Here is a 25279-nt window from a genome sequence, read left to right on the forward strand (position 1 = left end):
CACTAAGCCTGGCTTCCCCTGTGCCCGGGTGCCTACCTGGTGCTTGAGCCGTTCCATAGTTGCAGGGTGCTGGCTGCAGCTTGCTCTCTGCTACACCCCTCACGCATGCCAATCCTCCCTTGGCATCTCTCTCTTCTGCTTTAGATGCTGCCAACTTCATGCCGGCTGCTACATTTGCAGCACTCTTCCCTCGGGGTAGCCATCAAAAGATTGTGGGCTTGCTGTCACAGATGGGGTGTTGGCTACTCCCGAGTAAGCACTCCACACATCCTCTGGATTTTCATAGTTTTATTGTGCATGCTATATACAGTGGTGAGATGTCTCAAATCATGTCTGCTCTGCATGGGGCAGAAGCCCACAATGGCGTCTCGTGGGCTCTGACCCCCCTTTTAAGACTCCAAACGCCCCTCCTCCTTGCTCTATGGGTCCTCCGTGGTCCCAAACCAGGCTCCTGAGGTGCCGTTCTCTCTCCTCCCTCCTTTCCAGCCCCTGCTGAAGCTAGCTCCTCCCCTGCTTCCCTGCTACCAACCTGGAGCTGAGCCACCAGGACTCTGCAGAGCCCTGGACCCGTCTTAACCCTTCCTGTTCCTGATTTGAACTCCCAGACTTGCTGCTGCTCTCCCATCTGGTGGAAGTAAGCAGAGTGGGCTGCTCTCTGCAAGCCCTCTCTCTTACAGCATTGAAATTTTTTTGAATTTTTTTTTGCCCATAGGAACGCATTAATTGAATTTCAATGCATTCCTATGGGAAACCGCGATTCGCTAGATGAAGTTTTCATAAAACGAATTCGTCTAGCGAGGCAACCTCCGCTCGAAAAATCCTTTCGTTAAGCGGAAATTTTGTTAAGCAGGGCATTCGTTAAGCGAGGCACCACTGTATTTGCTAGGATGTCTTTATGGTGCTGAAGGCAGAAGCAACACCAGAGTTAAAAGTCTCAAAACAAAATATGAAACAAAGAAAAGCAAAAGCAAAAAGAAAACATAAAAAAGAAAAACTTCTCCAATATTATATTGTCTACTTAACATTGTTGACTTCCTCAATTCCCCCTCACTGGGTCTATTTTATAATTCCAGTTAAGCAGTTTTCATCTCATATCTTAAATTCATCTAACACATTTTATCATTAACACTCAAATATTCTATTCTAAAAATATCATCTATTCTCCACCAATAATTAATCAATTTATCCAAATCAAAAATTATTTTCCGTTCCTTTATCTTCTGTTTCTCCCCTTAGCCTAGAATTTTTTACCAAGAACTTTCCATAAATTTAAATATAAATTCTTATATCATACAAACATTTAAACCCATTATATCAAATTTAACCCCCCTTCCCCTGAACTCCGGGTCTCCCAGATTCTTCAGCGAGTTTCATAAGTCATTCCAGTTTCGGTCCATCAAAATCAGTCATGAAAGTTACGCCCATTGCTACCCCTCACCCTACTCCCACCCTGTCCCAGCCTACCCACCATTCTTCCTCAATCATCCCCTGATGCCTCCCCAGCTCCTCAAATGCTGTAGTACAAAACCATCCAGCAAAAAATTCATTCTTCAGCCCTTTCTCAGATTTTATTCTCTTTATATTCTGACCCCAGTATGGATCCTGCCCTCCCTTCTCTCACTGGGAGGACATTTCTCCATGCTGGTTCTTCTTTGGTGACTCCTTGGATCAAACAGATGATCTGTCCCCCCCCCCTCACTGGGGGAACCATGTTCCATGTATCTTCCTCCTTTTTTAAAAATTCTATTACACTGTCCAAAACTGGTGGTTGTTCCTCTTGCGTACCTTCACTCTCTGTTAGTTAATCCTTTTTCTCTGTCCTGACAATTCTGATTCCTTTCACGCCATTCTGTATTACTTTAATGCAACAATATATTATTTTGCCACAATTCATTTCTCAAGTCCAAAACCAATTCCACAAGATCCTTCTGAAAGTCAAGGCCAGCAGGTGATATTGTGGCTACAGTCATCCTATTCATCTCAGATTTCATGGGAACAGAGCAGAGCAGGAAGTTGAACAGATTGTATTTCCAAAAACATCAAAACCCGAGTTTATGTCCAAACTGGTTATAGTTCTCATTTTTAAATTCTTTTTCATATTTTAAAATTCTTGTGTCCATTCATGAAAAGAGCAATATCAGACTTCTTATACACAGCCTTATGTTTTACTGTCTCTTCACAATTGACAGTTCTCAGTGTCATCTGCTTCCTCCTGGGACCCGACCTCAGTTTCCAGGGGGATTTTCCAAATCAAGAATTTTTGCAGGGATTTTGATTAATTTAATCCTTCTCCCCTTTGCCCTGCCTTCGGGGGAAGATGTTAAGTCCAATCCTTGATAATTAATAGGTTCCTTTCACTTTTCCGGCTATAGGCAAGTTAACTGTGTTACGGTCCTCTCAATGGGGGAGATCGACTTCCTGATTGAATCTCCTCCCGTGGCTAATTCATTCCAATTACTAAAAAAAAATTCATAAATTTCTCCTTTTACTCACGGTATCCAATGTCTTCAATTCTTTTCAGTTTTTAGGAAGAACCGATCGCTGTTGCCTGGCAGGGTCGCAGCTTCGTGCCTCCGAGATAGCTATGCTCCGATGCGCCGCGCAAAACCCCCTGCTCTGTCACCACCCAAAAATAGGCTAGCCGAGGGAGGGGGAAGCTCGCTTCTGGTGTCTGCCAGATCCACGTCCCTGAAATGCTCGATTCGGGGTTTCTTCTGGGGGGGCCGCTGCACTGAAGCAGTCCCCCCTTGCCTCGGAAGCACACGTTCCCCTCAGCTGAGGAGAACAGCGCCCGCCATTGCCGCACGGTTGGCTGGAAGTCTCCTTCTCAGGTTGTTGAGCTTTTCTGGGGGAGGATTGCAGTTTTTTTAGCTCCCCCCCCATAACTTTTTGTACACAATAAGGATCCCACAATCTACCAGGATCAGCCAGGATCGCGACCTACTGGTTGAACATCCCTGCTTTATAGTGTTCAAAATTAATCTCACACCACTTCAGAACCTGAATCAGTTCAGGTTTGCTCTGCAGGAAAAACCTGCTTCCTTTTGCTGCCCCCACCCCCTAATAGGGCAGTGGGACATAATACATTTCCCAATGAATGGAAGCAGCCATCAAAAGGCATTAAGGCGGAATCCTGAGCGGAATAAAGACTCAAGACAACTGGCTATGGGATTAAAATTGGCCACACCTTTATTAAGATTCAGGTGTAGGGAGACCTTGGCTCAGGCATTGGGCATTTATCCTTCCCAGTCCCCAGCCGGGGATCTGAGAGACTTCAGGGTTATCCAGAATGTGTGGGGATTGGGCTGGCTCTGGAAAACATATGTTCAAGCAGAGCCTGCCCCTTGTTTCGCCACCGTTGAAGGGAAGAGCAATGACAACCTCTCAGTGTATGGCCAATGCCTCCCCACAAGTCCCCTTTAACGGGGAACCCTGGTATCACTGCCACAAAGGGGGGCGTGGGTTATCGCTCCACCCACCGACCCACCCCCATTTAGGAAGATAGACTAAAGGATTCAGCCCAAGGCTTGAAACCACCAAAGTTGTGATGTTTTGCTACAGGAAAGGTGAAACCTGCCAATGCAGGAAAATTCCTTTTCGGCCCTTCAACAGCGACCTTGACGTAGCAGCGCCTGCGTATCTGTGGAGAAGAGGTTAACCTGCAAAAGAAGACTTAATTGAGGGAGTGGGGGGTGGGAGAAGCTCTGGAGCCGACTGCTGCTTCCCAGGTAAGCTACACCTTCTGTTGTGTGGGCAGGGCGGTCCCTCCCCTTACGTGGCCAGTCCCCTGGCAACGCCTCCCCAGGCAGGATTGGGCAGTTGATTGAGGTAGGCGGAGTCCCCAGTATCCTGCCTGTGGAGGATGAAGCCAGTCCTGAACTACAGGAGCCGCACTGGGATCCAGGGGGCTGCGCATGACCACACAAATGTTGCCCCCCCCCATTTGATGTGGGGAGCAGTCATAAATAGCCTTGCAATTTATTTTCCAATGTTTCAGGTTCTGCTTCCTGCCTCAGGACTTAGCTGCTGACAATTTTTTGAGGCTCTGTTTCTACTCTGTTTCTCTGTTTCTACTCTGTTTCTACTCCTGGGTTCCTCTCTTTGCTCACTTCAGTTCACACAACTCTGCTCTCCACAGAGGCTGAAGGAGTTAACAGGTGTGTAAAGGAGATGACAGTCTGGGAGTGTCCATATCTTAGACAGCAAGGAACGACTGAGGTGTAATGCAAAATAAAAAAATCATTCAGTAGCACCTTAAAGACCAACTAAGTTTTTATTTTGGTATGAGCTTTCGTGTGCATGCACACTTCTTCAGATACACTACAGGTGTAATGCAACAGTCGGAAATGAGTTTCTCAGTTCCAGTTGCTTTGTAGGGGTGAGCAAGAGTCCCTGCCACTTCCACACACACACTCCTCACAGAACATGATGAAGCCTCTTCTGGTGGAAAAAGGAGAAGGCGGAGAGTGGAAAGACAGGAGTCTTTTCCCCACTAGGTTAATCTTTATGAAAAACTGTGCAGGGAATACTGAAGTGAAGTGAAAATGCCATGAAAGTGTTGCTGTGTGTGTGTGTGTGTGTATTTGCACATCCACCTGCATGCACTCAAGTCACTCTGGATCTGTATGTGAGAAGGATCAGATATGAAAGCTCAATGCCAAGGTACAAAGCCATTTTAAGTTGATATCATTGAAAAGTCATTAGAAATCTGTCAGTGGAGCCAGGCACAGATTGCCAAGGGAGGGCTCAGGGGCCTTTTTTCTCTGCACAATATCTGTAATGAACTGGAAGGGCTGGGGCGGGGCTGGGAAGCAGATTTCCTGCCTTAAGCTGAAGCTTCTTTTCAGCTGGCTTTTGCAAAACTTTTACGATGTGTTCATTGTACCAACTCACATGTTGGTTAACCATTCTATAGTGTGATGAGATATTTTATCTGTCTGACCTCAGCCTTTGCCATATGGTAGGGCAAATTGTTCAGTTGAAAGGCAAGTGAGTTAAAAAGAGAAGGCTGAAGACTTCTGATGAGAAAGCTTCTGCATTATGCTTGGTAACCACTGTCATGAAGCCATTCCAACAGACAACTATAGCTTGTTCTTTAAAGAGGAGAGATCGTGACACAGACAAATAGCATCTCACAATATGCTCCTCTCTGTCGTAGTTACCTCAGTTTTGTAAGTGGCTAAGAGGTGACAAAAACAACAGGCATATAAAAGTTATGACATTGGAAGATGAGCCCCTCAGGTCGGAAGGCGTCCAACATGCTACTGAGGAAGCGCGGAGGACAAGTACAAGTAGATTCAGAGCTGATGAAGCGGCTGGGCCAAAGCCGAAAGGTCGCTCAGTTGCGGATGTGCCTGGAAGTGAAAGGCAGAACTTTTAACATCACAGTAATCCAAATTTATGCACCAACTGCCAGTGCTGAAGAAAGTGAATCTGACCAATTCTATGAAGACTTATTACAACATCTTCTAGAAATGACACCAAAGAAGGCTGTTCTTCTTGGAAGGGAATTTCTTTCATATGTGGTGGGTGTGTCCTACTGGGATATGATATATAATGAACTGAAAAAGATTTTTAAAAATACCTTTAGTAAAAAAACCAGAGGCCTTTTTATTAGGGATAAGACAAAAAAGACATAAATATATTTATGTACGCCACCACTGCAGCAAGGATATTTTTAGCCCAGAAATGGAAGCAGCAGGAACTTCCAATGTTGGAAGAATGGCAGATGAAGATGATTGAATATGCCGAGGTGGCAAGACTGACGGGGAAAATCCGAAACCAGTGTGACGAACTGTTTCAAAAGGGCTGGAGTAAATTTGTACAATATATGAAGGAACATTGTAAAAATTTGAAAACATTTGCAGGATTGATTTAAAATATTTTGTTAGGTTATGATTTGATACCTGTTTATAAATATTGGAAGTAAGTTTTTAAAGTATGGAGATAAGGTAAATAGGGTGATTTAGAAATGCTAAGACAAAAGTGATTACATATGGAATCAGGGAGGGGGACAGGAGGAAGTCAAAGCTCAATTTGAGCAAAGATATATGTGATGCAGAAATTTTATTCGGTTGTTATAAAGGAAAAAATAATAAAAAATATTATATTACAAACAAAGAAGGATGTTCTTCTCATTACAGGGGATTGGAATGCTAAAGTAGGGAATCAAGAGATAAAAGGAACAACTGGCAAGTTTGGCCTTGGAGTTCAAAATGAAGCAGGGCAAAGGCTAATAGAGTTCTGTCAAGAGAACAAGCTGGTCATCACAAACACTCTCTTCCAACAACACAAGAGACGACTCTACACATGGATATCACCAAATGGGCAGCATCGAAATCAGATTGATTATATTCTCTGCAGCCAAAGATGGAGAAGCTCTATACTGTCAGCAAAAACAAGACCTGGAGCTGACTGTAACTCAGATCATCAGCTTCTTATAGCAAAATTCCAGCTTAAACTGAAGATTACCATAATAAAGGACAAAAGTGGAAAGGACCTAACAGAAGCAGAAGACATCCAAGATATGGATGTCTCGTACACCCCAGTTTGTGTGGTTGCTGACCTTGAGCCAAACATCCTGGAGAGCGATATCCAATGGGCCTTAGAAAGCACTGCTAATAACAAGGCCAGTGGAAGTGATGATATTCCAGCTGAACTATTTAAAATTTTAAAAGATGGTGTTAAGGTGCTACACTCAATATGCCAGCAAGTTTGGAAAACTCAGCAGTGGCCACAGGATTGGAGAAGATCAGTCTACATCCCAATTCCAAAGAAGGGCAGCGCCAAAGAATGCTCCAACTACCGCACTATTGCACTCATTTCACACGCTAGCAAGGTTATGCTTAAAATTTTACAAGGCAGGCTTAAGCAGTATGTGGACCAAGAACTCCCAGAAGTGCAAGTTGGATTTCGAAGGGGCAGAAGAACCAGAGACCAAATAGCAAACATGCGCTGGATTTATGGAGAAAGCTAGAGAGTTCCAGAAAAACGTCTACATCTGCTTCATTGACTATGCAAAAGCCTTTGACTGTGTCGACCACAGCAAACTATGGCAAGTTCTTAAAGAAATGGGAGTGCCTGATCACCTCATCTGTCTCCTGAGAAATCTCTATGTGGGACAAGAAGCTACAGTTAGAACTGGATATGGAACAACTGATTGGTTCAAAATTGGGAAAGGAGTACGACAAGGTTGTATATTGTCTCCCTGCTTATTTAACTTATATGCAGAATTCATCATGCGAAAGGCTGGACTGGATGAATCCCAAGCAGAATAAAATATCAACAACCTCAGATAAGCTGATGACAGTGCTGCTCTGGTTTGCCAGAAGCGGCTTTGTCATGCTGGCCACATGACCTGGAAGCTATACGCCGGCTCCCTCGGCCAATAATGCGAGATGAGCGCGCAACCCCAGAGTCGGTCACGACTGGACCTAATGGTCAGGGGTCCCTTTACCTTTACCTTTTTACAACCTTGATAGCAGAAAGTGTGGAGGAATTAAAGAACCTTTTAATGAGGGTGAAAGAGAAGAGTGAAAACTATGGTCTGAAGCTCAACATCAAAAAAACTAAGATCATGGCCACTGGTCCCATCACCTCCTGGGGAGGGGAAGAAATGTAGGCAGTGAGAGATTCTTTGATTCTCCGATTATATGAGATGATCCCAACAGAGGGGAAATCAAGCAGCGAAAGGGTTGAAAGAGAAATCCAAAAGCCAGAGAGAGAGAGAGAGAGAGAGAGAGAGAGAGAGAGAGAGACTAGATTTTTGTATTTTAATATTCTGTTGGAAGCCACCCAGAGTGGCTGGGGAAACCCAGCCAGATGGGCAGGGTATAAATAATAAATTGTTATTGTTATTGTTATTATTTCTGCTTGAATCCAAGGTTGTGACTATTGGAGAAGACCTCCCTGGAATGTTGATGCTGTGAGCCCCTCCATTGTAGGCTCAGGTTGTATATCTGTGTAAATAAACCATATATTCTAAAGACACTACTGCTTTCACTGTCCTTCATTCTAAGGAAACTGAACCCTGGGGAAGCGCCTGCACCGCCTGGTGATTGGGGTGGTGTGCAACAATGTCACAAGGCTGCTTTTCAACCAATAAACTCCTAAAACTGTTAAATGTTGAGAGCTAAAAATCTACAAAAAAAGTACAATATATACCAGGGAAGCATGGAAGAGTTACCAATAGTCTTTCCTGATTCGCTGGCAGTTGATGTCAAGTTCCAGGCTCTTTCCTCCAGAGAAAGGATGTGGATTTGGTTTTTGCAGACTCCTGTATGAAATGACTTGATCTGCACAACTAATGGGTAGATCAGTCCATCAGTTGTTGCATTTCTCTGGATGCTGTGATGCAATTCATGGCAGTTTAAAGGTATCGAGATAAATTATTTTGAGAGAAAATAGACATTTAAATTAGTATCTTTAAGAAAAGAAATGAAATAAAATAAGTAAATGAATACATGCTAAAATGTATTAAGAAAAGGATTTTTAAATATGTACTGTACTTTTAAACTTAGCAGGTTCATTTAGAAATGGAACAGAATGGAATAGGGTAGACTATTTATTTATTTATTTATTTATTTATTTATTTATTTATACCCTGCCTATCTGGCCGGGTTCCCCCAGCCACTCTGGGTGGCTTCCAACAGAGTATTAAAATACAATAATCTATTAAACATTAAAAGCTTCCCTAATCAGGGCTGCCTTCAGATGTCTTCTAAAAGTCTGGTAGTTGTTTATCTCTTTGACATCTGATGGGAGGGTGTTCCACAGGGCAGGTGCCACTACCGAAAAGGCCCTCTGCCTGGTTCCCTGTAACCTCACCTCTCGCAGTGAGGGAACCGACAGAAGGCCCTCGGCGCTGGACTTCAGTGTCCAGGCAGAACGATGAAGACACTCCTTCCGGTATACTGGGCTAAGGCCGTTTAGGGCTTTAAAGGTCAGCACCAACACTTTGAATTGTGCTCGGAAACATGTGACGGCAACATAAGAGACAGATTTCCCCACCCTGCTGCAGATGAGCAGAGTGACATCACATCTCAGCAGTGGAGACTTTTAAAATAGCCCCATATGAAAAAGCAGATTAAATGATGTCGAGATTTCAGATTTCATGTATGGGGTCCCTGTGTGTGATCCTGTTTATGCATCTCTTATGTCTGTCTCCTGGCAGAGGAGCAAGATGCAGTCAGGGGGGCTGAATGTTTTAAATCTGGTCATGGGAGAAGAAGAATGCAGAGCAAATCCCTCCTTTCTCATATTGTACAGTTTCAAGGCGCAACTTAAAAAGGAAACTTTCCCTTTCCTTGCTTCCATTCATTTTCTTCTGTGCCACCCCTGGGATTCCAGTAAAATTAACCTCATTCAAGGCATGTTTGCTCATAATTAGAATCTTGTTCAGCCTTATTAGCTGCTAAAATGAATCATAATTGTAAAATAGTGGGTAGATGACACAGTGATTCTTCAAAAGCAGCTCTTTATTTGGAAGCTGGAACAGAACTGAACTCCACTGCCGAGCCGGCCTGCTTTTATAGAGGCTGGCTCAAACAATGTATCAAACATAATTCAAAGTTCCCTCCTAAAATTCCCTCCTAAAACAACTGACGAGGACCTGACTGAAAACTATATACACCAATACAAAACAAGAATCCCAATTTTCAGCTCTGTTGCAGAGTGCACCAGAGAGGAAAACAGATTTGCAGTTGTGTCAAGCGCTGCTCAGAGTAGCAGAAAAAGCAAAAAAATGGCTAGTGTTCAACTTCCATTTTGCTTCCTGGTTGCTGTAGCAGCTGCAGCAATGACCTCCGAATAGCTGCAGCTAAATCTAATCAGTGATGAGATAATTCAGGATCTGCTGCAGCTCTGTGGCCTGCCTGGAGCATAATATGGGGACAAAGGGCAACAGCCTCAGGGAGACATTAATTTCTAGTGGGTAAGATGTTGAGGAAAGCACAATGTTTGCACAAACCCTGAGTGGAAAGTATTGTAGTGCTTCCAAATGAGAGTCTAAAGGAATAATACTCTAAGGTGCATCAACGTTTGGAGGCTCTCAGAGCTTGTGAGAAACATGAAGGGTTGTGTTAAGAGGAACTAGCATGAGGCTGCACAAGATCTGCACACTCAAATGCAGGGCTCCTTCCAGTGTAACATGATGCCATGCGCTGTGAATGGAGAGAGGTTCCAGAGACAGTGCTGTTGGGGTAGACCTGCATCTGGAGGAGGCCTCAATCCCAGGCAGGTGTGCCGGGTTCTGCCTGTGGGGGGCTGGTACACACATGTGATGTCACACGCGCTGTGAAAGGAGGCCAGACATGCCCTGTTGGGCCCCTCAAAAGGCCCTGTTGGGCCTTCTCTCAGGGTGTGGGCTATGGAATCTTAAGGGGGCATGGCTCCCTCATTTAAAATTTGGGGAGACCTCAGCCCCCACAACTCTGCATGGATGGTGCCCCTGATCCCAGGCACAACCCTACTTAAGTTTTAGCCCTCCATCTGGAAGCCTCCCTGCATCTGTAATCAATAGAAGTTGCGGCCCATTTTAATTCCCATAATTGTTGTCTTGTCCAGCTTGTGTACACCTATTGTTTCCTGTGCCCACTAGGTTGAGGGGTGCCAATGGCTTTTCTTTCCTAGAAGAAAAGCACCGAGGAGGAAGGAGTGCTCTGAGTGGTCTGCAACAATCTGCTCCAAAGACTACTAAGCCGTCCTGGGAAAGACTGGAGTGTGTCTTCCTGTTTCCAGGGCACTGCAACCTGCCATCAAGGATGATATGTCAAAAGAAAAGGCACCTTCACACAGTGGTGTAGCAACCTGCAGGGGCGGCTAGGGAAAGCCACCCCCACCCATGGGAGTGGGGTGAGGTGGGGCAGGGCAAGCTGCTGGAACCTTGTCCCTCTCAGCGCCCTCAGCTGAGTGGAACGTGGAGGGTGTGCAAAAGCAGCACAGGGCTGGGGCCCAAGTTGTTGTGTTCCTGCGGGGCACACTCCAGCTGGAGGGCGGCTGAGGGGGAGATGACGGGCGGACGCTGCTTTTTCAGACAGCATGGGGCGTGTCGCCATGGCTCAGGCATGCTGCAGGTCCCATGGGGATCGCAGGGCCAGCATGTGCCAGTTTCACCCTCCTTGGTCGCCCTCTAGCGGCTGGGGGTGACGTAACAGCTTGGTGCGCTGCAAGGCCAGCCCCAGGCTGCACTGCTTTGGGGAGTGGCGTACCGGACTCTGGGGCGCCTGCACTTACGCGTCACCTTGGGCTCTGGCGTGGCTCCTCCAAGGTAAGTGCAGTCCTTGGTTCAACAGCACTTTTGAACTACCTGCTGTATTATAAAAGGCATACTAACCAAAGCAAGGAGAGAAGGAAGGCAAGTCCCTCTGTGGGTTGTCTCCTATCCTAAGAACTTTTTAAAAAGAGGTATTTCCAGGTAGGGAACCATCAGTAACCATCCAGAGTTTCAAACATTAATATCACAGTGGAATTGTTGCTCCTCAAATGAAACACTTTTACCTCATATGTGATCATACCAGCATTGCACAAAAGTTTGCCATTTTTTCTCAAGTCCTGGAAGTTAGGACACCACAGAAACAACTTAGAATGGCATCCAACTCACAATTTATCTGGTATGCCTTCCCCAGTGAACTAAATTGTTCTGCAAATATCCTGGGATATTTCTTTTTATATTTCTAGACCTTCATAAACTGGCAGTTCTCAGAGATTCCTTGTCAGGAGTCCTGACAGTTAAACTGATTTGAGCATGGTTTGCATTTTGTAATGTAGACTTCTTCTTATTTTACCTGCACCTGTACAGACTACCTTATCAGTTAGCAGTTTACTGCTAAATTTGCAGACAGAGGCATGGCTTAGTGGCACAGCACATGTTTTTTATGCCAGGGCCTCTGGGTTCCATCGTTGGTATGGCCAGTCAGGTTAGAAGCAAGGTACTTTAGCCTGCAGTCCTGAAGAGCCACTGCCAACCAAAGCAGACAGCACTCAGCTAGATGTAAAGATGTCAGAATTTATATTTCCTGACTCAGAAACAGGAATCTCAGGAGCCTGTTACACTCATCTGAAAAACAAAGCTTGCATTATGACCCTGAATGCTTTTTCAGCTCAGAAACTCAGAGTCTGGCCTAGAATGTGGTCCAGAATCCTTTGCAACATAGATGGATCAATGTAGAAAGACTTCCCTATGTAGAGAATGCTTGAACTCCACTAGCCTAGAATATTTCCATGTGTATCAGCCATGATGAAGATATTGAACAATGGAATTGGCACTGAAGTCTGTGGAACCGTATGGGATCCTGGCAACATACACAGCCACTGCGCTTTAGAAATTTCACTGGTGAAATTCTTTCATGTTACATCTTTGGTTACAGGAGCTAATTTTAGGTTCTGATTCCCATTAACTGGCAATCTTATGCTTGGTACCAGAAAATTAGTGTTTATTTGCCAAAAAAGAAGAAAACAACATTTTCAGTAGCCCTTAACCCATAATTATTGTCAAGATGGTACAATGCTGCTTGCAAATTGTGCTCCTAAACTCTTTTTAAAATGATATATTCAAAGCTCTTTTTTAAAAAAAATGCTCCTTTGGGGGGGAAATGGTTGGACTGAACTCTAAATTCAACATATGAGAGCGAAAGAATTCCATGCACAGCTTCTCCTCCCTCTTCCTTCTGCTGCTCTTTATGCTTCACCCTCCAATGTCCCCTCATCCTTCTGCCAGAGCTGCCCAACATTCTCCATTCCCTCTGCAAGTGGCAGTTCTTAATTTTGTGCATAGCCCAGTTGCCTCAGTTACAAGAAGATAACTTAGACTGTGCTACTTAGATTTTACCACTGGACTTTGTTGATTGTGTCTGGTCAATTCAGGGGAACCTTGGTTGTGACTCTCCATTCTTCCCTGTGCAAGGGGGGACAGATCCACCAAGAAGCAGGTGTCCCTGGCAACCAGGGGGCTTGCTTTGTCTTCCTCCCCCAGGCTCAGAATCCCCATGGCTTGCCCCACCTTGGGTGAAAGATTCCTGCAGTGCAGGGAGTTGGACTAGATCAGGGCTGGAACTGACTGTGCACTCCTCCCTTGTTCTGTAATGGCAATGGTGCCCCCCTGAGAGGTGCTGGAACAGAGTTCTGGTTTTTAAAAAAGCCCTGGACTAGGGTCCGTTCCAACTTTACAGTTCTATGATTCTATAATTCTAAGACCTGGATAAAAGGCAGGAGATTTCAAGGTAGAGGCAGTGTGTGTCTCTTGTGTGTGTGCTTGTGTCTCTTGGGGTGTGTGTGCTTGTGTGTGTCTCTTGGCACAACCCCACAAACACCTCCTATACCAGGAACTCATGTGCCAGAAGAACCGAAGCAGCCAGACCTTGGAGACCATGAGAGAACCAAGGTCAGGACTCCCTTAAACCACAGGAAGCTTCAAGCAAGGAGAAAGCGCAGAGCTAAGAACCTTGAATAGGTAGCTCTCTAGAAGCCAGGTCTGCTAGTAACTTTGCCTGGTTTAACTCAGAGCTCTCTAAGATCACACTCCTTACCTGAATTCCTACTTTCTCACCTGACCCTGTCTATGAATTCCACCTGGGACAGAATACCCTAGGACTGACCCATAAGGGAGGAGATGTAGGGCCATGGGTAGAATGCAGACTGGCACATCTACGTGCCAGCTGAATGAACTCACAGGGAGGTCTTGGGCAAATACTTTTTTCTCTGCCTCGTTTCCTCATATGTCAAAGGCAATGATAGTAACCCATCTCAAGTGGCTTGGGGCAATGCCACTGTTAGAGCAATGCTAACCCCATAATAATAATAATAATAATAATAATAATAATAATAATAATAATATATTATTATTATTATTATTTGTATCCCGCCCATCCAGCTGCGTTTCCCCAGCCACTCTGGGCAGCTTCCAACAAAGATTAAAATACATTAAAATGTCACACATTTAAAAACTTCCCTAAACAGGGCTGCCTTCAGATGTTTTCTAAATGTCAGGTAGTTGTTTATCTCTTTGACATCTGATGGGAGGGCATTCCACAGGGCGGGCGCCACTACCGAGAAGGCCCTCTGCCTGGTTCCCTGTAACTTTGCTTCTCACAGTGAGGGAACTGCCAGAAGGCCCTCGGCATTGGACCTCAGTGTCCAGGAAGAACGATGGGGGTAGAGATGCTCCTTCAGGCATACTGGGCCGAGGCCATTTAGGGCTTTAAAGGTCAACACCAGCACTTTGAATTGTGCTCGGAAACGTACTCTTATATGGTCTCAGCAGCCGCTCCCAGTCACCAGTCTAGCTGCTGCATTCTGGATTAGTTGTAGTTTCTGAGTCACCTTCAAAGGTAGCCCCACGTAGAGCGCATTGCAGTAGTCCAAGCGGGAGATAACTAGAACATGCAACACTCTGGCTAGACAGTCCGCAGGCAGGTAGGATCTCAGCCTGCGTACCAGATGGAGCTGATAGACAGCTGCCCTGGACACAGAACTGACCTGCCCCTCCATAGACAGCTGTGAGTCCAAAATGACTCCCAGGCTGCACACCTGGTCCTTCAGGGGCACAGTTACCCCATTCAGGACCAGGGAGTCCCCCACACCTGCCCGTCCCCTGTCCCCCACAAACAGTACTTCGGTATTGTCAGGATTCAACCTCAATCCATTAGCCGCCATCCATCCTCCAACTGTCTCCAAGCACTCACACAGGGCCTTCACCGCCTTCACTGGTTCCGATTTAAAAGAGAGGTAGAGCTGGGTATCATCTGCATATTGTGAACACCCAGCCCAAACCCCCTGATGATCTCTCCCAGCAGCTTCATGTAGATGTTAAAAAGCATGGGGGCGAGGACAGAACTCTGAGGCACCCCACAAGTGAGGGCCCAGGGGTCTGAACACTCATCCCCCATCACCACTTTCTGGACATGGCCCACTATATAACAGTCCCCCCAGCTCCCAACCCCTCTAGACGGTCCAGAAGGATGTTATGATTGATTGTATCAAAAGCCGCTGAGAGATCCAGCAGAACTAGGAAAGCTCTCACCTTTGTCCCTAGCCTGCCGGAGATCATCAACCAGCATGACCAAGGCAGTTTCAGTCCCATGAATCAAGCCTGAATCCCGATTGGAAGGGATCCAAATGGTCCGCATCCTCCAGGCTTGCCTGGAGTTGTTCCGCAACCACCTGCTCAATCACCTTGCCCAAGAATGGAAGATTTGAGACTGGGTGATAGTTGGCCATATTGGCCGCATCTAAAGATGGTTTTTTAAGAAGCAGTTTAATGACCACCTCTTTCAGCGGGTCTGAGAATGCTCCCTCACAGAGGGAAGCATTCACCACCCCGCAGAGCCCATCGCCCAGCCCTTCCCGACTTGCTTTTATTAGCCAGGATGGGCAAGGGTCAAGGAGAGAGGTGCTTGGTTTCACGTGTCCAGCAGCCTGTCCACATCCTTGGGGGTAACGGATTGAAATTGATTCCATGTAACTCAACCAGACAGATATTGGGATGCCTGTAATAGTCCCGCAGGTCTGATTTACACATGCAGCATAAAAAAAAACCTTCCAACTGCAAATGAAGAAACACTTTAAACAATCCCTTGCTTCATTTCCCAATTTCTTGTGTGCTAGCTTTCCCCATGCTCCCTCCACTCCCTGTGGGAGCATTTAAAAAAAGTGATTCCTCTACTCGGTCGACCATCTTAGAACTCAGAGCACATCATTCTGTTTCATGTGTAGACCACATGTGAGAGACAATGCATGCCAAGTAGTTTGAGTGCTCTGCAGAGCTGTATAAAGGCTAAGAGGCATCATTGTTATTTTGTGTGGCTGAGTGCTCATGAATCGCAGTATGGGATACATAAATTTCCTTCCAAATGGAATTGCCTCCGTTTCTTTAGTCCTGCCCATTTGTTGGTATAATATCAGTATAATGCAGGCAGACAGCACTTTTTGCAGAACCTTATAGAAGGTTAATATTCCCAGCTACAATTTTCCCCAAGATGTTGCTAATATATTTATGTTCTATTTTCTTATTTATCATCTGCCCTCTTTAAAATTAGAAGGCACAGAACACTCGATATGTTCTCCAGGGTTTGTGGAAATGATGGCAATTAATTTGCTCTTGGAGGCTGAAGTTTCTGCAAGTGAGTAATATTGTGGACCCCCCCCCCAGTCCCTCCCTTTTGAAGCTAAAAATATATCTGGGCAAGCCATTAATTGTGAAACACACTGAAGAAAGCTGAGCTAATGGAGACAATTTGTTTTAGAAACAGTTCAGAGATTGCTAATTTCCAAATAATAAGGAATGGCTTGCCTGACAGGTTTTTGCTTTGGAGTATTTCTGCTGCATACCAAGTAGAAATGCACAATGAATGGATCGGAGCAAACAAAGCACAATAAAAAGTTCAGAGATCTTTAAAAGCAACGGCGTCCCCTGCTGTACAATGGCAGAAATAGGCTGCATTGCAAACAATGCACTATCACTTGCAAGCAAAATGCCCAGAATGACCCGGGGAGCTGGCTGTGGCGGAGAGGCGGCTTGCAGGGAGCCCTGAGGTTCTGACCTGCATCGCGACACAGGACAGCCACCCATGGATAGTGATGGTTTGTCTTCAGTGCAGCAGTATCCCAAATGCAATGTTTGCACTTCCCCCTGGATGTCAAGGCGCTTGTTCATGTATAGTGTGAAAGTCGTGGCAGCTGTTTAAACCTCAAGGCAAATAAGTGCAGAGTTTCTGGGAAAGCGAGTGGTGGATTTTGGGGGGAGGGGTGGGATGTTCAGCTGCTTTGTGCTGGCATCGGCAAGCACATGATGGCATCAGCTTGGCCAATGGTTGCTCAAGGCAAAGAGAATGTTACAAAATCTACTAGTGCTACTAATACCCCTTTGAAGTAATCTTAACCCTCTTTCCTCCACTTCTATTAAATTCTGCAGCATCTTCCCAAGGGATGAAGGGGGGAATGGAAAAAGAAGACAGGCAAACAACACAGGCAAGGCACTTAGATGGCAGCACAGATAAAAAGAAAGAACCCTTCTCCAGCAGAGAGAGATAGAATGTGTTCAATTGACCCCAGGCTAAACTGTTATAAGAATTGTAGATTGCAATCATTTCTCTTTTATTGAAGGGGAACTGCAGGCATCTTCCAATGGCACACGAAGTGGGTGAGTACCTGGGCAGCTTCTGCTATATGGGCATCCATTGCAGGCTGGAAAATGCATGTGCCCACCCTCTGAAATGGCACTGGGGCAAGTGGGAATGCCTATGGATATATAAGGATATTGTTGCTGGAATGCAACCCTGGCATTTATCAGGTAGCCTGGCTCTACTCCAAAATTCTGCAAAAATGTGCCCATTGTTTCTGTCCCATCTCTCCGTTTGTTTCCTTTCTTACCATGAATCCAGCAGCTGAATGTGTTTTTGTGTGTTAGGCTATAGTAAGAATGACTCAGAAGGTACAACGCTGTCATTGCCCGGCCAGCTGCCCTCACTAAGACCCTGAGCAAGCTGCTATCTGGTGCTTAACCTGTCATGTTAAAAACAGGCACTACAATGACTACATGATTTACCCTGTTTCTCATATTTTAAGACATACCCATAAAATAAGCCATAGCAGGATTTTTAAGCATTCAAGGAATATAAGACATACCCCGAAAATAAGACATAGTGATAGGTGCAGCAGCAATGCCGGCCGCGGCAGGAGGAGAAGGAAAAAAATAAGACATCCCTTGAAAATAAGCCATATTGTGTTTTTTTGAGGAAAAAATAAATATAAGACATGTCTTATAATATGAGAAACACGGTAACAGTATATTGTTAAGTGTCAACATGTTCCACTTGGTGCTTCTTATATTGTCTAGGCCATATTGAAAAAGAAGGAGAGAGAAAGTACTTCAAGATAGGGAAAGCCTGTGAGCACAGCATTATTTTATTTTAGTAGAAGGGATGTGAGGGCTATCACTGCGGTGTATAAGCAGTGCTATTTTTCTAGAAAAAGAGGTGCCTGAACTCACCATGAACGCCTCCCTTGTTCTCTTATAATGGTAATGGCACCCATCTGAGAGGTGCAGGAACTGAGTTCCAGTCAGGGCCTTTTTTCAGCTGGAACTCAGTTCTGGCACCTCTCAGGTGGGCACTACAAGGGAGGTGTTCATGGAGAGTTCCAGCACCTCTTTTTTTGGGGGGGGGGAGAAAGACACCATGTATGCGTCTCAAGCATAATCTCCACATTTTGGCACCAATGAATTGCTAGAACACTGGAAATACAACTGTCTCAATAGTGGCAAACTGAGTTGCTATTCCTGATAAATTTCCCTCTTTTAAAATTTCCCTCTTGCATGCATATCCTCCCCATGTAACAAAATTACCTCTGTGTGACAGAGCAGATTTAGCATTTGGATTAGGTGAGGACCATATCCCTTCCAGTGCTTTCTTGGACAGATAAAGTGATGACAACTGCAGCAACCAGGCCTTTGCTGATCGCCCTGTTTTCCTTCAGCTTCCTGAATCATATGCAAATATGCCCCACCTGCCCTGCTGATTGGGTGACTTTCAAAATTGCCCAGTATTACCTCAAGGTATTTCCTTGTAATTAACAGAAATGTCTATAACCTGCTTGCCCAGCTTGTGTGCCTGGGTGCTCATGTTGCAATTTAGGGTATAATGCAGCCAAATGTAAGGAATTTTAATTTTATTTATTTTAATGACATAGAAGAAAGGATGTGCTTGATTATCCATTAGAAGAAAGGGTGCTTAAAAGGTGCTAAATTTGGGCTGGATCAAGCCTTTAATTGGGTTAGCTCAAAAGATTAAGTCTTTTCTTACTGGAAGTAACAACAACAACAACTTATTATTGATTCTTTATACCCAACCCATCTGGCTGGGTTTCCCCAGCCACTCTTGCAACTTGCAGGTCAAGTTACATGTTGAAGTATGCAAGGGCCATTTGAATTCAGAATATAAAGACCTCTTTGTTTTCAAGCTTCTTCCTCACCAGCAAAATCACATATTATTGTCATGAATTTTAATTTTGTTTTCAAACTGATGAAAAGAAGCAGAGATGAATATAAAACAATGATTTGAAACAGCCAGTGTCTCAAACCTATAAATATGGAAACATTAAGGATTGCATTTCTCTCTGACGTTAGATGACAAGTGAAACAATATGGAATTAATGGTATAATACAGCTGTACTTTTCTATCAGTTTTTCATTTGTTGACATGAGAATGAGAATGGAAACTGGTAAAAAAAAATGGTTCCAAGCTTGCAAAACTGGGTGTATTTGGGGTTGGGATGGACAGGAGGATTTGATTAACTCATGCAAAGGGGTAGATAATTAAATAACTTAATCTGAACACAATAGACTTAGGTATTGCAATTAGTGCTTTTCTTTGACTTTAAAAGCCACTTAGGCCATCCCCTTTACCCACATCAAACTTTGGGCATGGGTGTAAGTTGGGTGTGTACCAAAACAATCACTTGTTGGTTTCAGCATGTGCTGAATTCTGCCAAAATTAACTGTAGTTACACTGTGGGTTAAACCACAGAGTCTAGGGCTTGCTGATTAGAAGGTCGGCGGTTTGAATCCCTGCAACGGGGTGAGCTCCCGTTGCTCGGTCCCAGCTCCTGCCCACCTAGCAGTTTGAAAGCACATCAAAGTGCAAGTAGATAAATAGTGACCGCTCCGGCGGGAAGGTAAATGGCGTTTCCGTGCACTGCTCTGGTTCGCCAGAAGCAGCTTTGTCATGCTGGCCACATGACCCGGAAGCTGTCTGCAGACAAATGCCGGCTCCCTCGGCCTATAGAGGGAGATGAGCGCCGCAACCCCAGAGTCGGACACAACTGGACCTGATGGTCAGGGGCCCTTTTACCTTTACCTTTACACTCACAACAGCATATGCCAACTTCACCATGTGAACTGACTGCTTGACATGCATTGCCACTACACTTTATGGCCTGGAGACTTAAGATCAGTGGAGAAAGAGGTTATGTCTAGCCCACCAATATCAGAGGACCTTATGGCAGGAACATGAGAGAGAGCCTTCTCGGTGGTGGCAATTATATGGAACACCATGCCTTGGAGATATCTGTTTGGCACTCTCTCTAATTACTTTTATTTGGGTTTTTAAAGACACATCTATTTTCCAGAAGACATTGGTATTTTTATTGGGCTGATTTATTGGGGTTATTCTGGAATTCTGTGTTATTTTAATGGACTACTAAAAAGTGTGTGTGTGTAGATGATAGATTAGATAGATAGATAGATAGATAGATAGATATTATTGTTTATTATTTATTGTTAGGAATTTGTTATCTCTGACACTTTTGCATAGAAAGGTGGGTATAAATCTGATAAAATAAGAAAAAAAATGTATGAAAGCATTCCATATGTTCGATTGACTTACTGATTGAAAAGAAACCAAGCTTTATTCAATGTCCTGTGAACAGTTAACAATTATTTTATTAGAGACTTTGATCACTCATTGAAATCCCAGTAAAACCTAACATCCACCAAAAGAAGATTATTCTTATCTGGAGAACTGGACTGCCAAGTAAATACTTTGCTTGAACTCTTTCTTTAAGGATCGCCCATGACACTATCTAGCTTCCCACATGGCAACTGTGGGTCAATAATAAGTAGCAGCCTGGGGTGTCACAGCCAAGAATGAGGCCAAGGGGAATTTTAGCCACTTAAGAACTTTGCACAAAACAAAAAACAAAACCCTCTTTATTCTTTCCATCAGTCAGTTTTTGAATTAAAAACTGTGCACAGTTTTTGTCCACTTTCGAATTGGTGGTGGCAGAGAGAAACAGAGGCTGAGCTTTCTTTCTGGATGTGTCCAGTTCTGGGCACCACAGTTCAAGAAAGATCCTGACAAGCTGGAACGTGTCCAGAGAAGGGCAACCAAAATGGTCAAAGGCCTGGAAACGATGCCTTATGAGGAACGGCTTAGGGAGCTGGGTATGTTTAGCCTGGAGAAGAGAAGGTTAAGCGCTGATGTGATAGCCATGTTCAAATATATAAAAGGATGTCATATAGAGGAGGGAGAAATGTTGTTTTCTGCTGCTCCAGAGAAGCGGACACGGAGCAATGGATTCAAGCTACAAGAAAGAAGATTCCACCTCAACATTAGGAAGAACTTCCTGACAGTAAGAGCTGTTCGACAGTGGAATTTGCTGTCAAGAATGCTTTGATGGTGTTTCCTGCTTGGCAGGGGGTTGGACTGGATGGCCCTTGTGGTCTCTTCCAACTCTATGATTCTATGATTCTATCCATTTATTCCCCCCAAACAAAGGTCTAACTTGTGGAGAGTGGAGCTGACACCGACTTTACAACTATGCCCCTGCCCTTGATGGCACTGTGTTGACTACGTGCCTACATGTGACTAGCAGCTTATGTGGACATGCCCCTGTGCAAACATCTGCACTCAACGTGTAACTGTCTGGGATGGAGCCAGAAGGTGGGGTCCTGCTCCACACATTAGCTCTATCTGGGTTACAGTCATGATAAATGTATTCCATTGGTTGGGAGGAGATGTGTGCTCCTTTATTGTGAGGGTATTCTGCAGCATGTTCTTGATAGTGCCTTATTAGTGGATTTAATCTGTTTAGTTTAGTTTAGTTTGTTCTGTGATGCTTCTGCAATGCTACCACATTATTGCTGTCTAGAGAGGTGACAACACAATAAAAGTGGGTTAAAAATAAATCAGAACATTTGGGTCCCTCCCAACATCCTTTCTATTGAACATACAATGATTTGTACTCCTGATACTGTTGTGGCTGTCCTATGTGATTCCGCTTTCAGTACTCTTTGCACCTGTCAAGGTTTGGGTCGGTTCCATGGTGTCCTTTCCAGTCAGTGCAGACAGTATTCTGTAACTTCCTGCTGCTGATATCCCACCAGATGTCTTAGTGAATGGCACCAGAGCATATATTGCAAAACAGGTCAATTCATTGCATACATACTGAAGTACAAAGGAAGAAAGTAAACAGCCTGTAAAAAGTAAAGAACAGTCCTGCAAGCTATGTGACATGTTGGGAAATAGTAAGTTCTGTAACTGTGGGAACTGTTTGAATCTCTCTTCTCAGAGAAGAGTTTAGGTGAATTATAGTTATAGTCTGCCTTAAGATTCACCTTTGCTGATTTTTTTATATTGCTCATTTAAGAGAAACCAAGTGAAACTCTGAGAAAGAGTGCAGAAATGGACTTCAGGATACTTCTCTTAGAAACATGAATGATTGTGGCAGTCTCTGTAGGTCGAGTTAGCATGTTTCCAACAATAAAATGTTAATTTAATACATTTTCCTGGTGTAGAGAGCAGCATTTGGCAAGTCAGACAGGAGGGTTTGAAATGGATGGATCTTGCTGTCTAAGATATGAACTCCAAAGCAGCGCTGGTCCCCAACGAACTCTCTGAGTGACAAAAACGCTTTCCCAAGGACTCCACCTGAGGCATGTCAGAGGCATTATGGACAAGGCCAACCCCAGGTGGCCAGTGGGCACAGGGCATCAGGGGGCCCTTGTTCTCCCCCTTTCCTCTAATTACACTCCTTCACCCTCTTTCGCCCACCTCTTTAAAGCAAGACAAATCTTGACGAATATGGCAATCCCGCATTGTCAAAGAAAAATAAATATTTTTTTGAATTTCCCAGGAAAAGATTTGCCTACTTTGTATTCCTCAAATCCAAAGGATTCATTAGCCATGCTAATGATGAATAGGGAGGGACGCGGGTGAACCAATCAGGGCTTGCCAATCAGAAGGTCAGCGGTTCAAATCCCCGCAACAGGGTGAGCTCCTGTTGCTCAGTCCCTGCTCCTGCCAACCTAGCAGTTTGAAAGCACGAAGTGCAAGTAGATAAATAGGTACCACTCTGGCGGGAAGGTAAACGGCGTTTCTGCGTGCTGCTCTGGTTCGCCAGAAGCAGCTTAGTCATGCTGACCACATGACCCGGAAAAACTGTCTGCGGACAAATGTTGGCCATAGCTGCCAAGTTATCCCTTTTTTTAAGGGAAATTCCCTTATGCTGAATAGGCTTCCTCGTGAGAAAAGGGAAAACTTGGCAGCTATGATGTTGGCTCCCTCGGCCAGTAAAGCGAGATGAGTCCTGCAACCCCAGAGTCGTTCACAACTGGACTTATCTGTCAGGGGTCATTTCGCTTTACTGGCCAAGGGAGAATTTGAGGAGTATTTGGTGTTGAGGAAGGTGGGGAGAGGTCTGTTTGGGCAAAGAAAAGGATTGGGGGTGATAATGCACCCTGGGACCCAGAGAACTACTTTTAAAATCCCAACCGGGGGGGGGGGGGTCAAATAGCGAAGCTCCACAGCCCCGTAGCAACAGAAGGCGCGTCCCAAAGTGCCCGAGCTGTTCGGTTCCATAAAAACCCAGGAAGTGGCGAGGGGAAGGTAGGGGATTGTAAATCGGGGGGGGGGGAATTGGCCACTGCAAATATCCGAGGACTTAAACTGGGGAGAGAAAGTGCATGGTTGTTGTTTTTTTAAGACGCAGAGGCTGGCAATCAGTCATAGTATAAATCCTAGATTAAAAGGGGCACGACTGCCCTTACTTAAAAGGGCCGCCGTAGCCTCACATGTGACACAACACCCACTAAATTAAAAAACAAAAACCCCTCGCCGTGCCCCCAAGTGCATGTCAGGGAAAATGATGAACGACTGCCTAATGCTGCCAGGCGTTTATTAATGCAGCCGCCGGGAGAGGCTTTGGGCTTTGGAGGTGGAATGGCCATTTTGGCAGTCAGCCTACTCAGTTTTCCCTGTCCCAACCCACCCCCCACTTCTTTGGCTGACTCAGGGTCCCCCCCCATGGCTATGTGTTTGTTGTGCCTCATCCCTGTGCCCCCCCCCGTTGTGAAAGGCCCTATTCTGTTTGTTTTTCCCTGCTTGGCAATGCTGCGGCCTATTGAAAAAGCTGGGCCTTGTTGCTGCAAAAGGACTGTTCTCAGTTGGTTGCTGTGGAATTTTGTGATGTCATCTGGCAGCGCAGCTGCTGGAGTCTTCAGAGCTTCTGGTGGTGACGTCTAATTTGGGCGCCACTTGTTTGTGTTTAATCATTATTTTAGGTGTGAAAGGTGTGGTTTTTTGATAATTTTTTTATGCCAGATCCCTCCCTGATGGGCAAGGTATGTTGTGACCAAATTTGTTACATTACAGTTCAGCAGTTATGGAGAAAGGCTGTGACCTCTGCGGACGCAATGCCTACATTTATATGTATATAGATAGATAGATCAGAAAATAACAGAGAGGACCCTTTCACATCATAGGGCTCATATCCATATTTAACATTACTTCGACATATTGTTACCAGAACCAAGTCCAAACGCTCCCAGAGCCAATAAAGAGACAGTGGATGGAAAAGTTAAAAAGAGTTTATTCACAGCCGCAGCAATAAGTCTTGGTAGGATACAGTATTTCCCAAAAGACCAAATGTAAATCAAAGGATGCACAGAGCATTTATACAATTGTAGCAAAGACATGATTTCCTGCATCACCATTGGCAAGGAACACACATGCACAAAGCATGCCTAAGTCAGGTATTCTTCTACTTGGCTGCAAAACAGTTGCTTCCTGACCTTCCTGTATCTGGAGCTCAGGCCAGGCCAGGCATAACTGGTCTTGTAGTTGCAACTGTGGAAATGTCTTGTGGTTGTGATTGTGGGAATGAGTTTATGCAATCTCAGCACTCAGCAGGCTGAGGTCAGCTGTGTACATGATGTGCAAACCTCAGAGATATGGCACCTCTGAGTTATGGCTCTGAGGCTGGATCTATACAGATAAAAAAACCTCTATTGAAAAACATGTTATAAAATCTCTTAATGGAAAAGCTTATTGGTGATGTATCACTGCTCTACAGCGTCATCTGGTGTTACATATTTATAACACAGTTATAATAATATATCATATTTGCCCAAATATAAGCTGCACTTTCCCCCAAAATTCTGATCATGAAAAGTTAAAGCGTGGCTTATATTCACAACCTTACGCCACTGGCAAAGCACCCCCCCCCCGAAAGCAGCCCAGGAGCGCAGGGCAACGACATCTGTCCTGTCCGTGGCTCCCAAGCCTCCCCCAAACTGCCGAATTTTAAAGGTGTGTCTTATTTGCAGGTGCAGCTTATATTTGGGCCAATACGGTAATTGCCCAGCTGTCCTTTGTCAACAACAAATTGTCACTGTTTTTGTGTTGAATATACAGTGGAACCTCGGGTTGTGTACTTGTGTCCTTAAGAACGCTTCGGGTAATGAGCTTCACTAACCCAGAAGTAGATGTGCCTAGTAGTGAACTTTGCGAGT

At 44.8% G+C, this 25279-nt stretch overlaps 1 protein-coding gene across 1 annotated transcript in view; it reads left to right on the forward strand.

Annotated features, from left to right (window-relative positions):
* Window positions 1-17103: 17103 nt before the first annotated feature.
* OLFM4 (olfactomedin 4) overlaps window positions 17104-25279 on the forward strand; it is a 37974-nt gene continuing 29798 nt past the window's right edge. The window contains exon 1 of the mRNA XM_035101288.2: window positions 17104-17134. Coding sequence (XP_034957179.1) covers window positions 17119-17134 — 16 coding nt within the window. The 5' untranslated portion in view covers window positions 17104-17118. The remainder of the gene's footprint in view (window positions 17135-25279) is intronic.

The sequence above is a fragment of the Zootoca vivipara genome, chromosome 8 (assembly GCF_963506605.1).
Source record: "Zootoca vivipara chromosome 8, rZooViv1.1, whole genome shotgun sequence".
Taxonomy (NCBI): domain Eukaryota; kingdom Metazoa; phylum Chordata; class Lepidosauria; order Squamata; family Lacertidae; genus Zootoca; species Zootoca vivipara.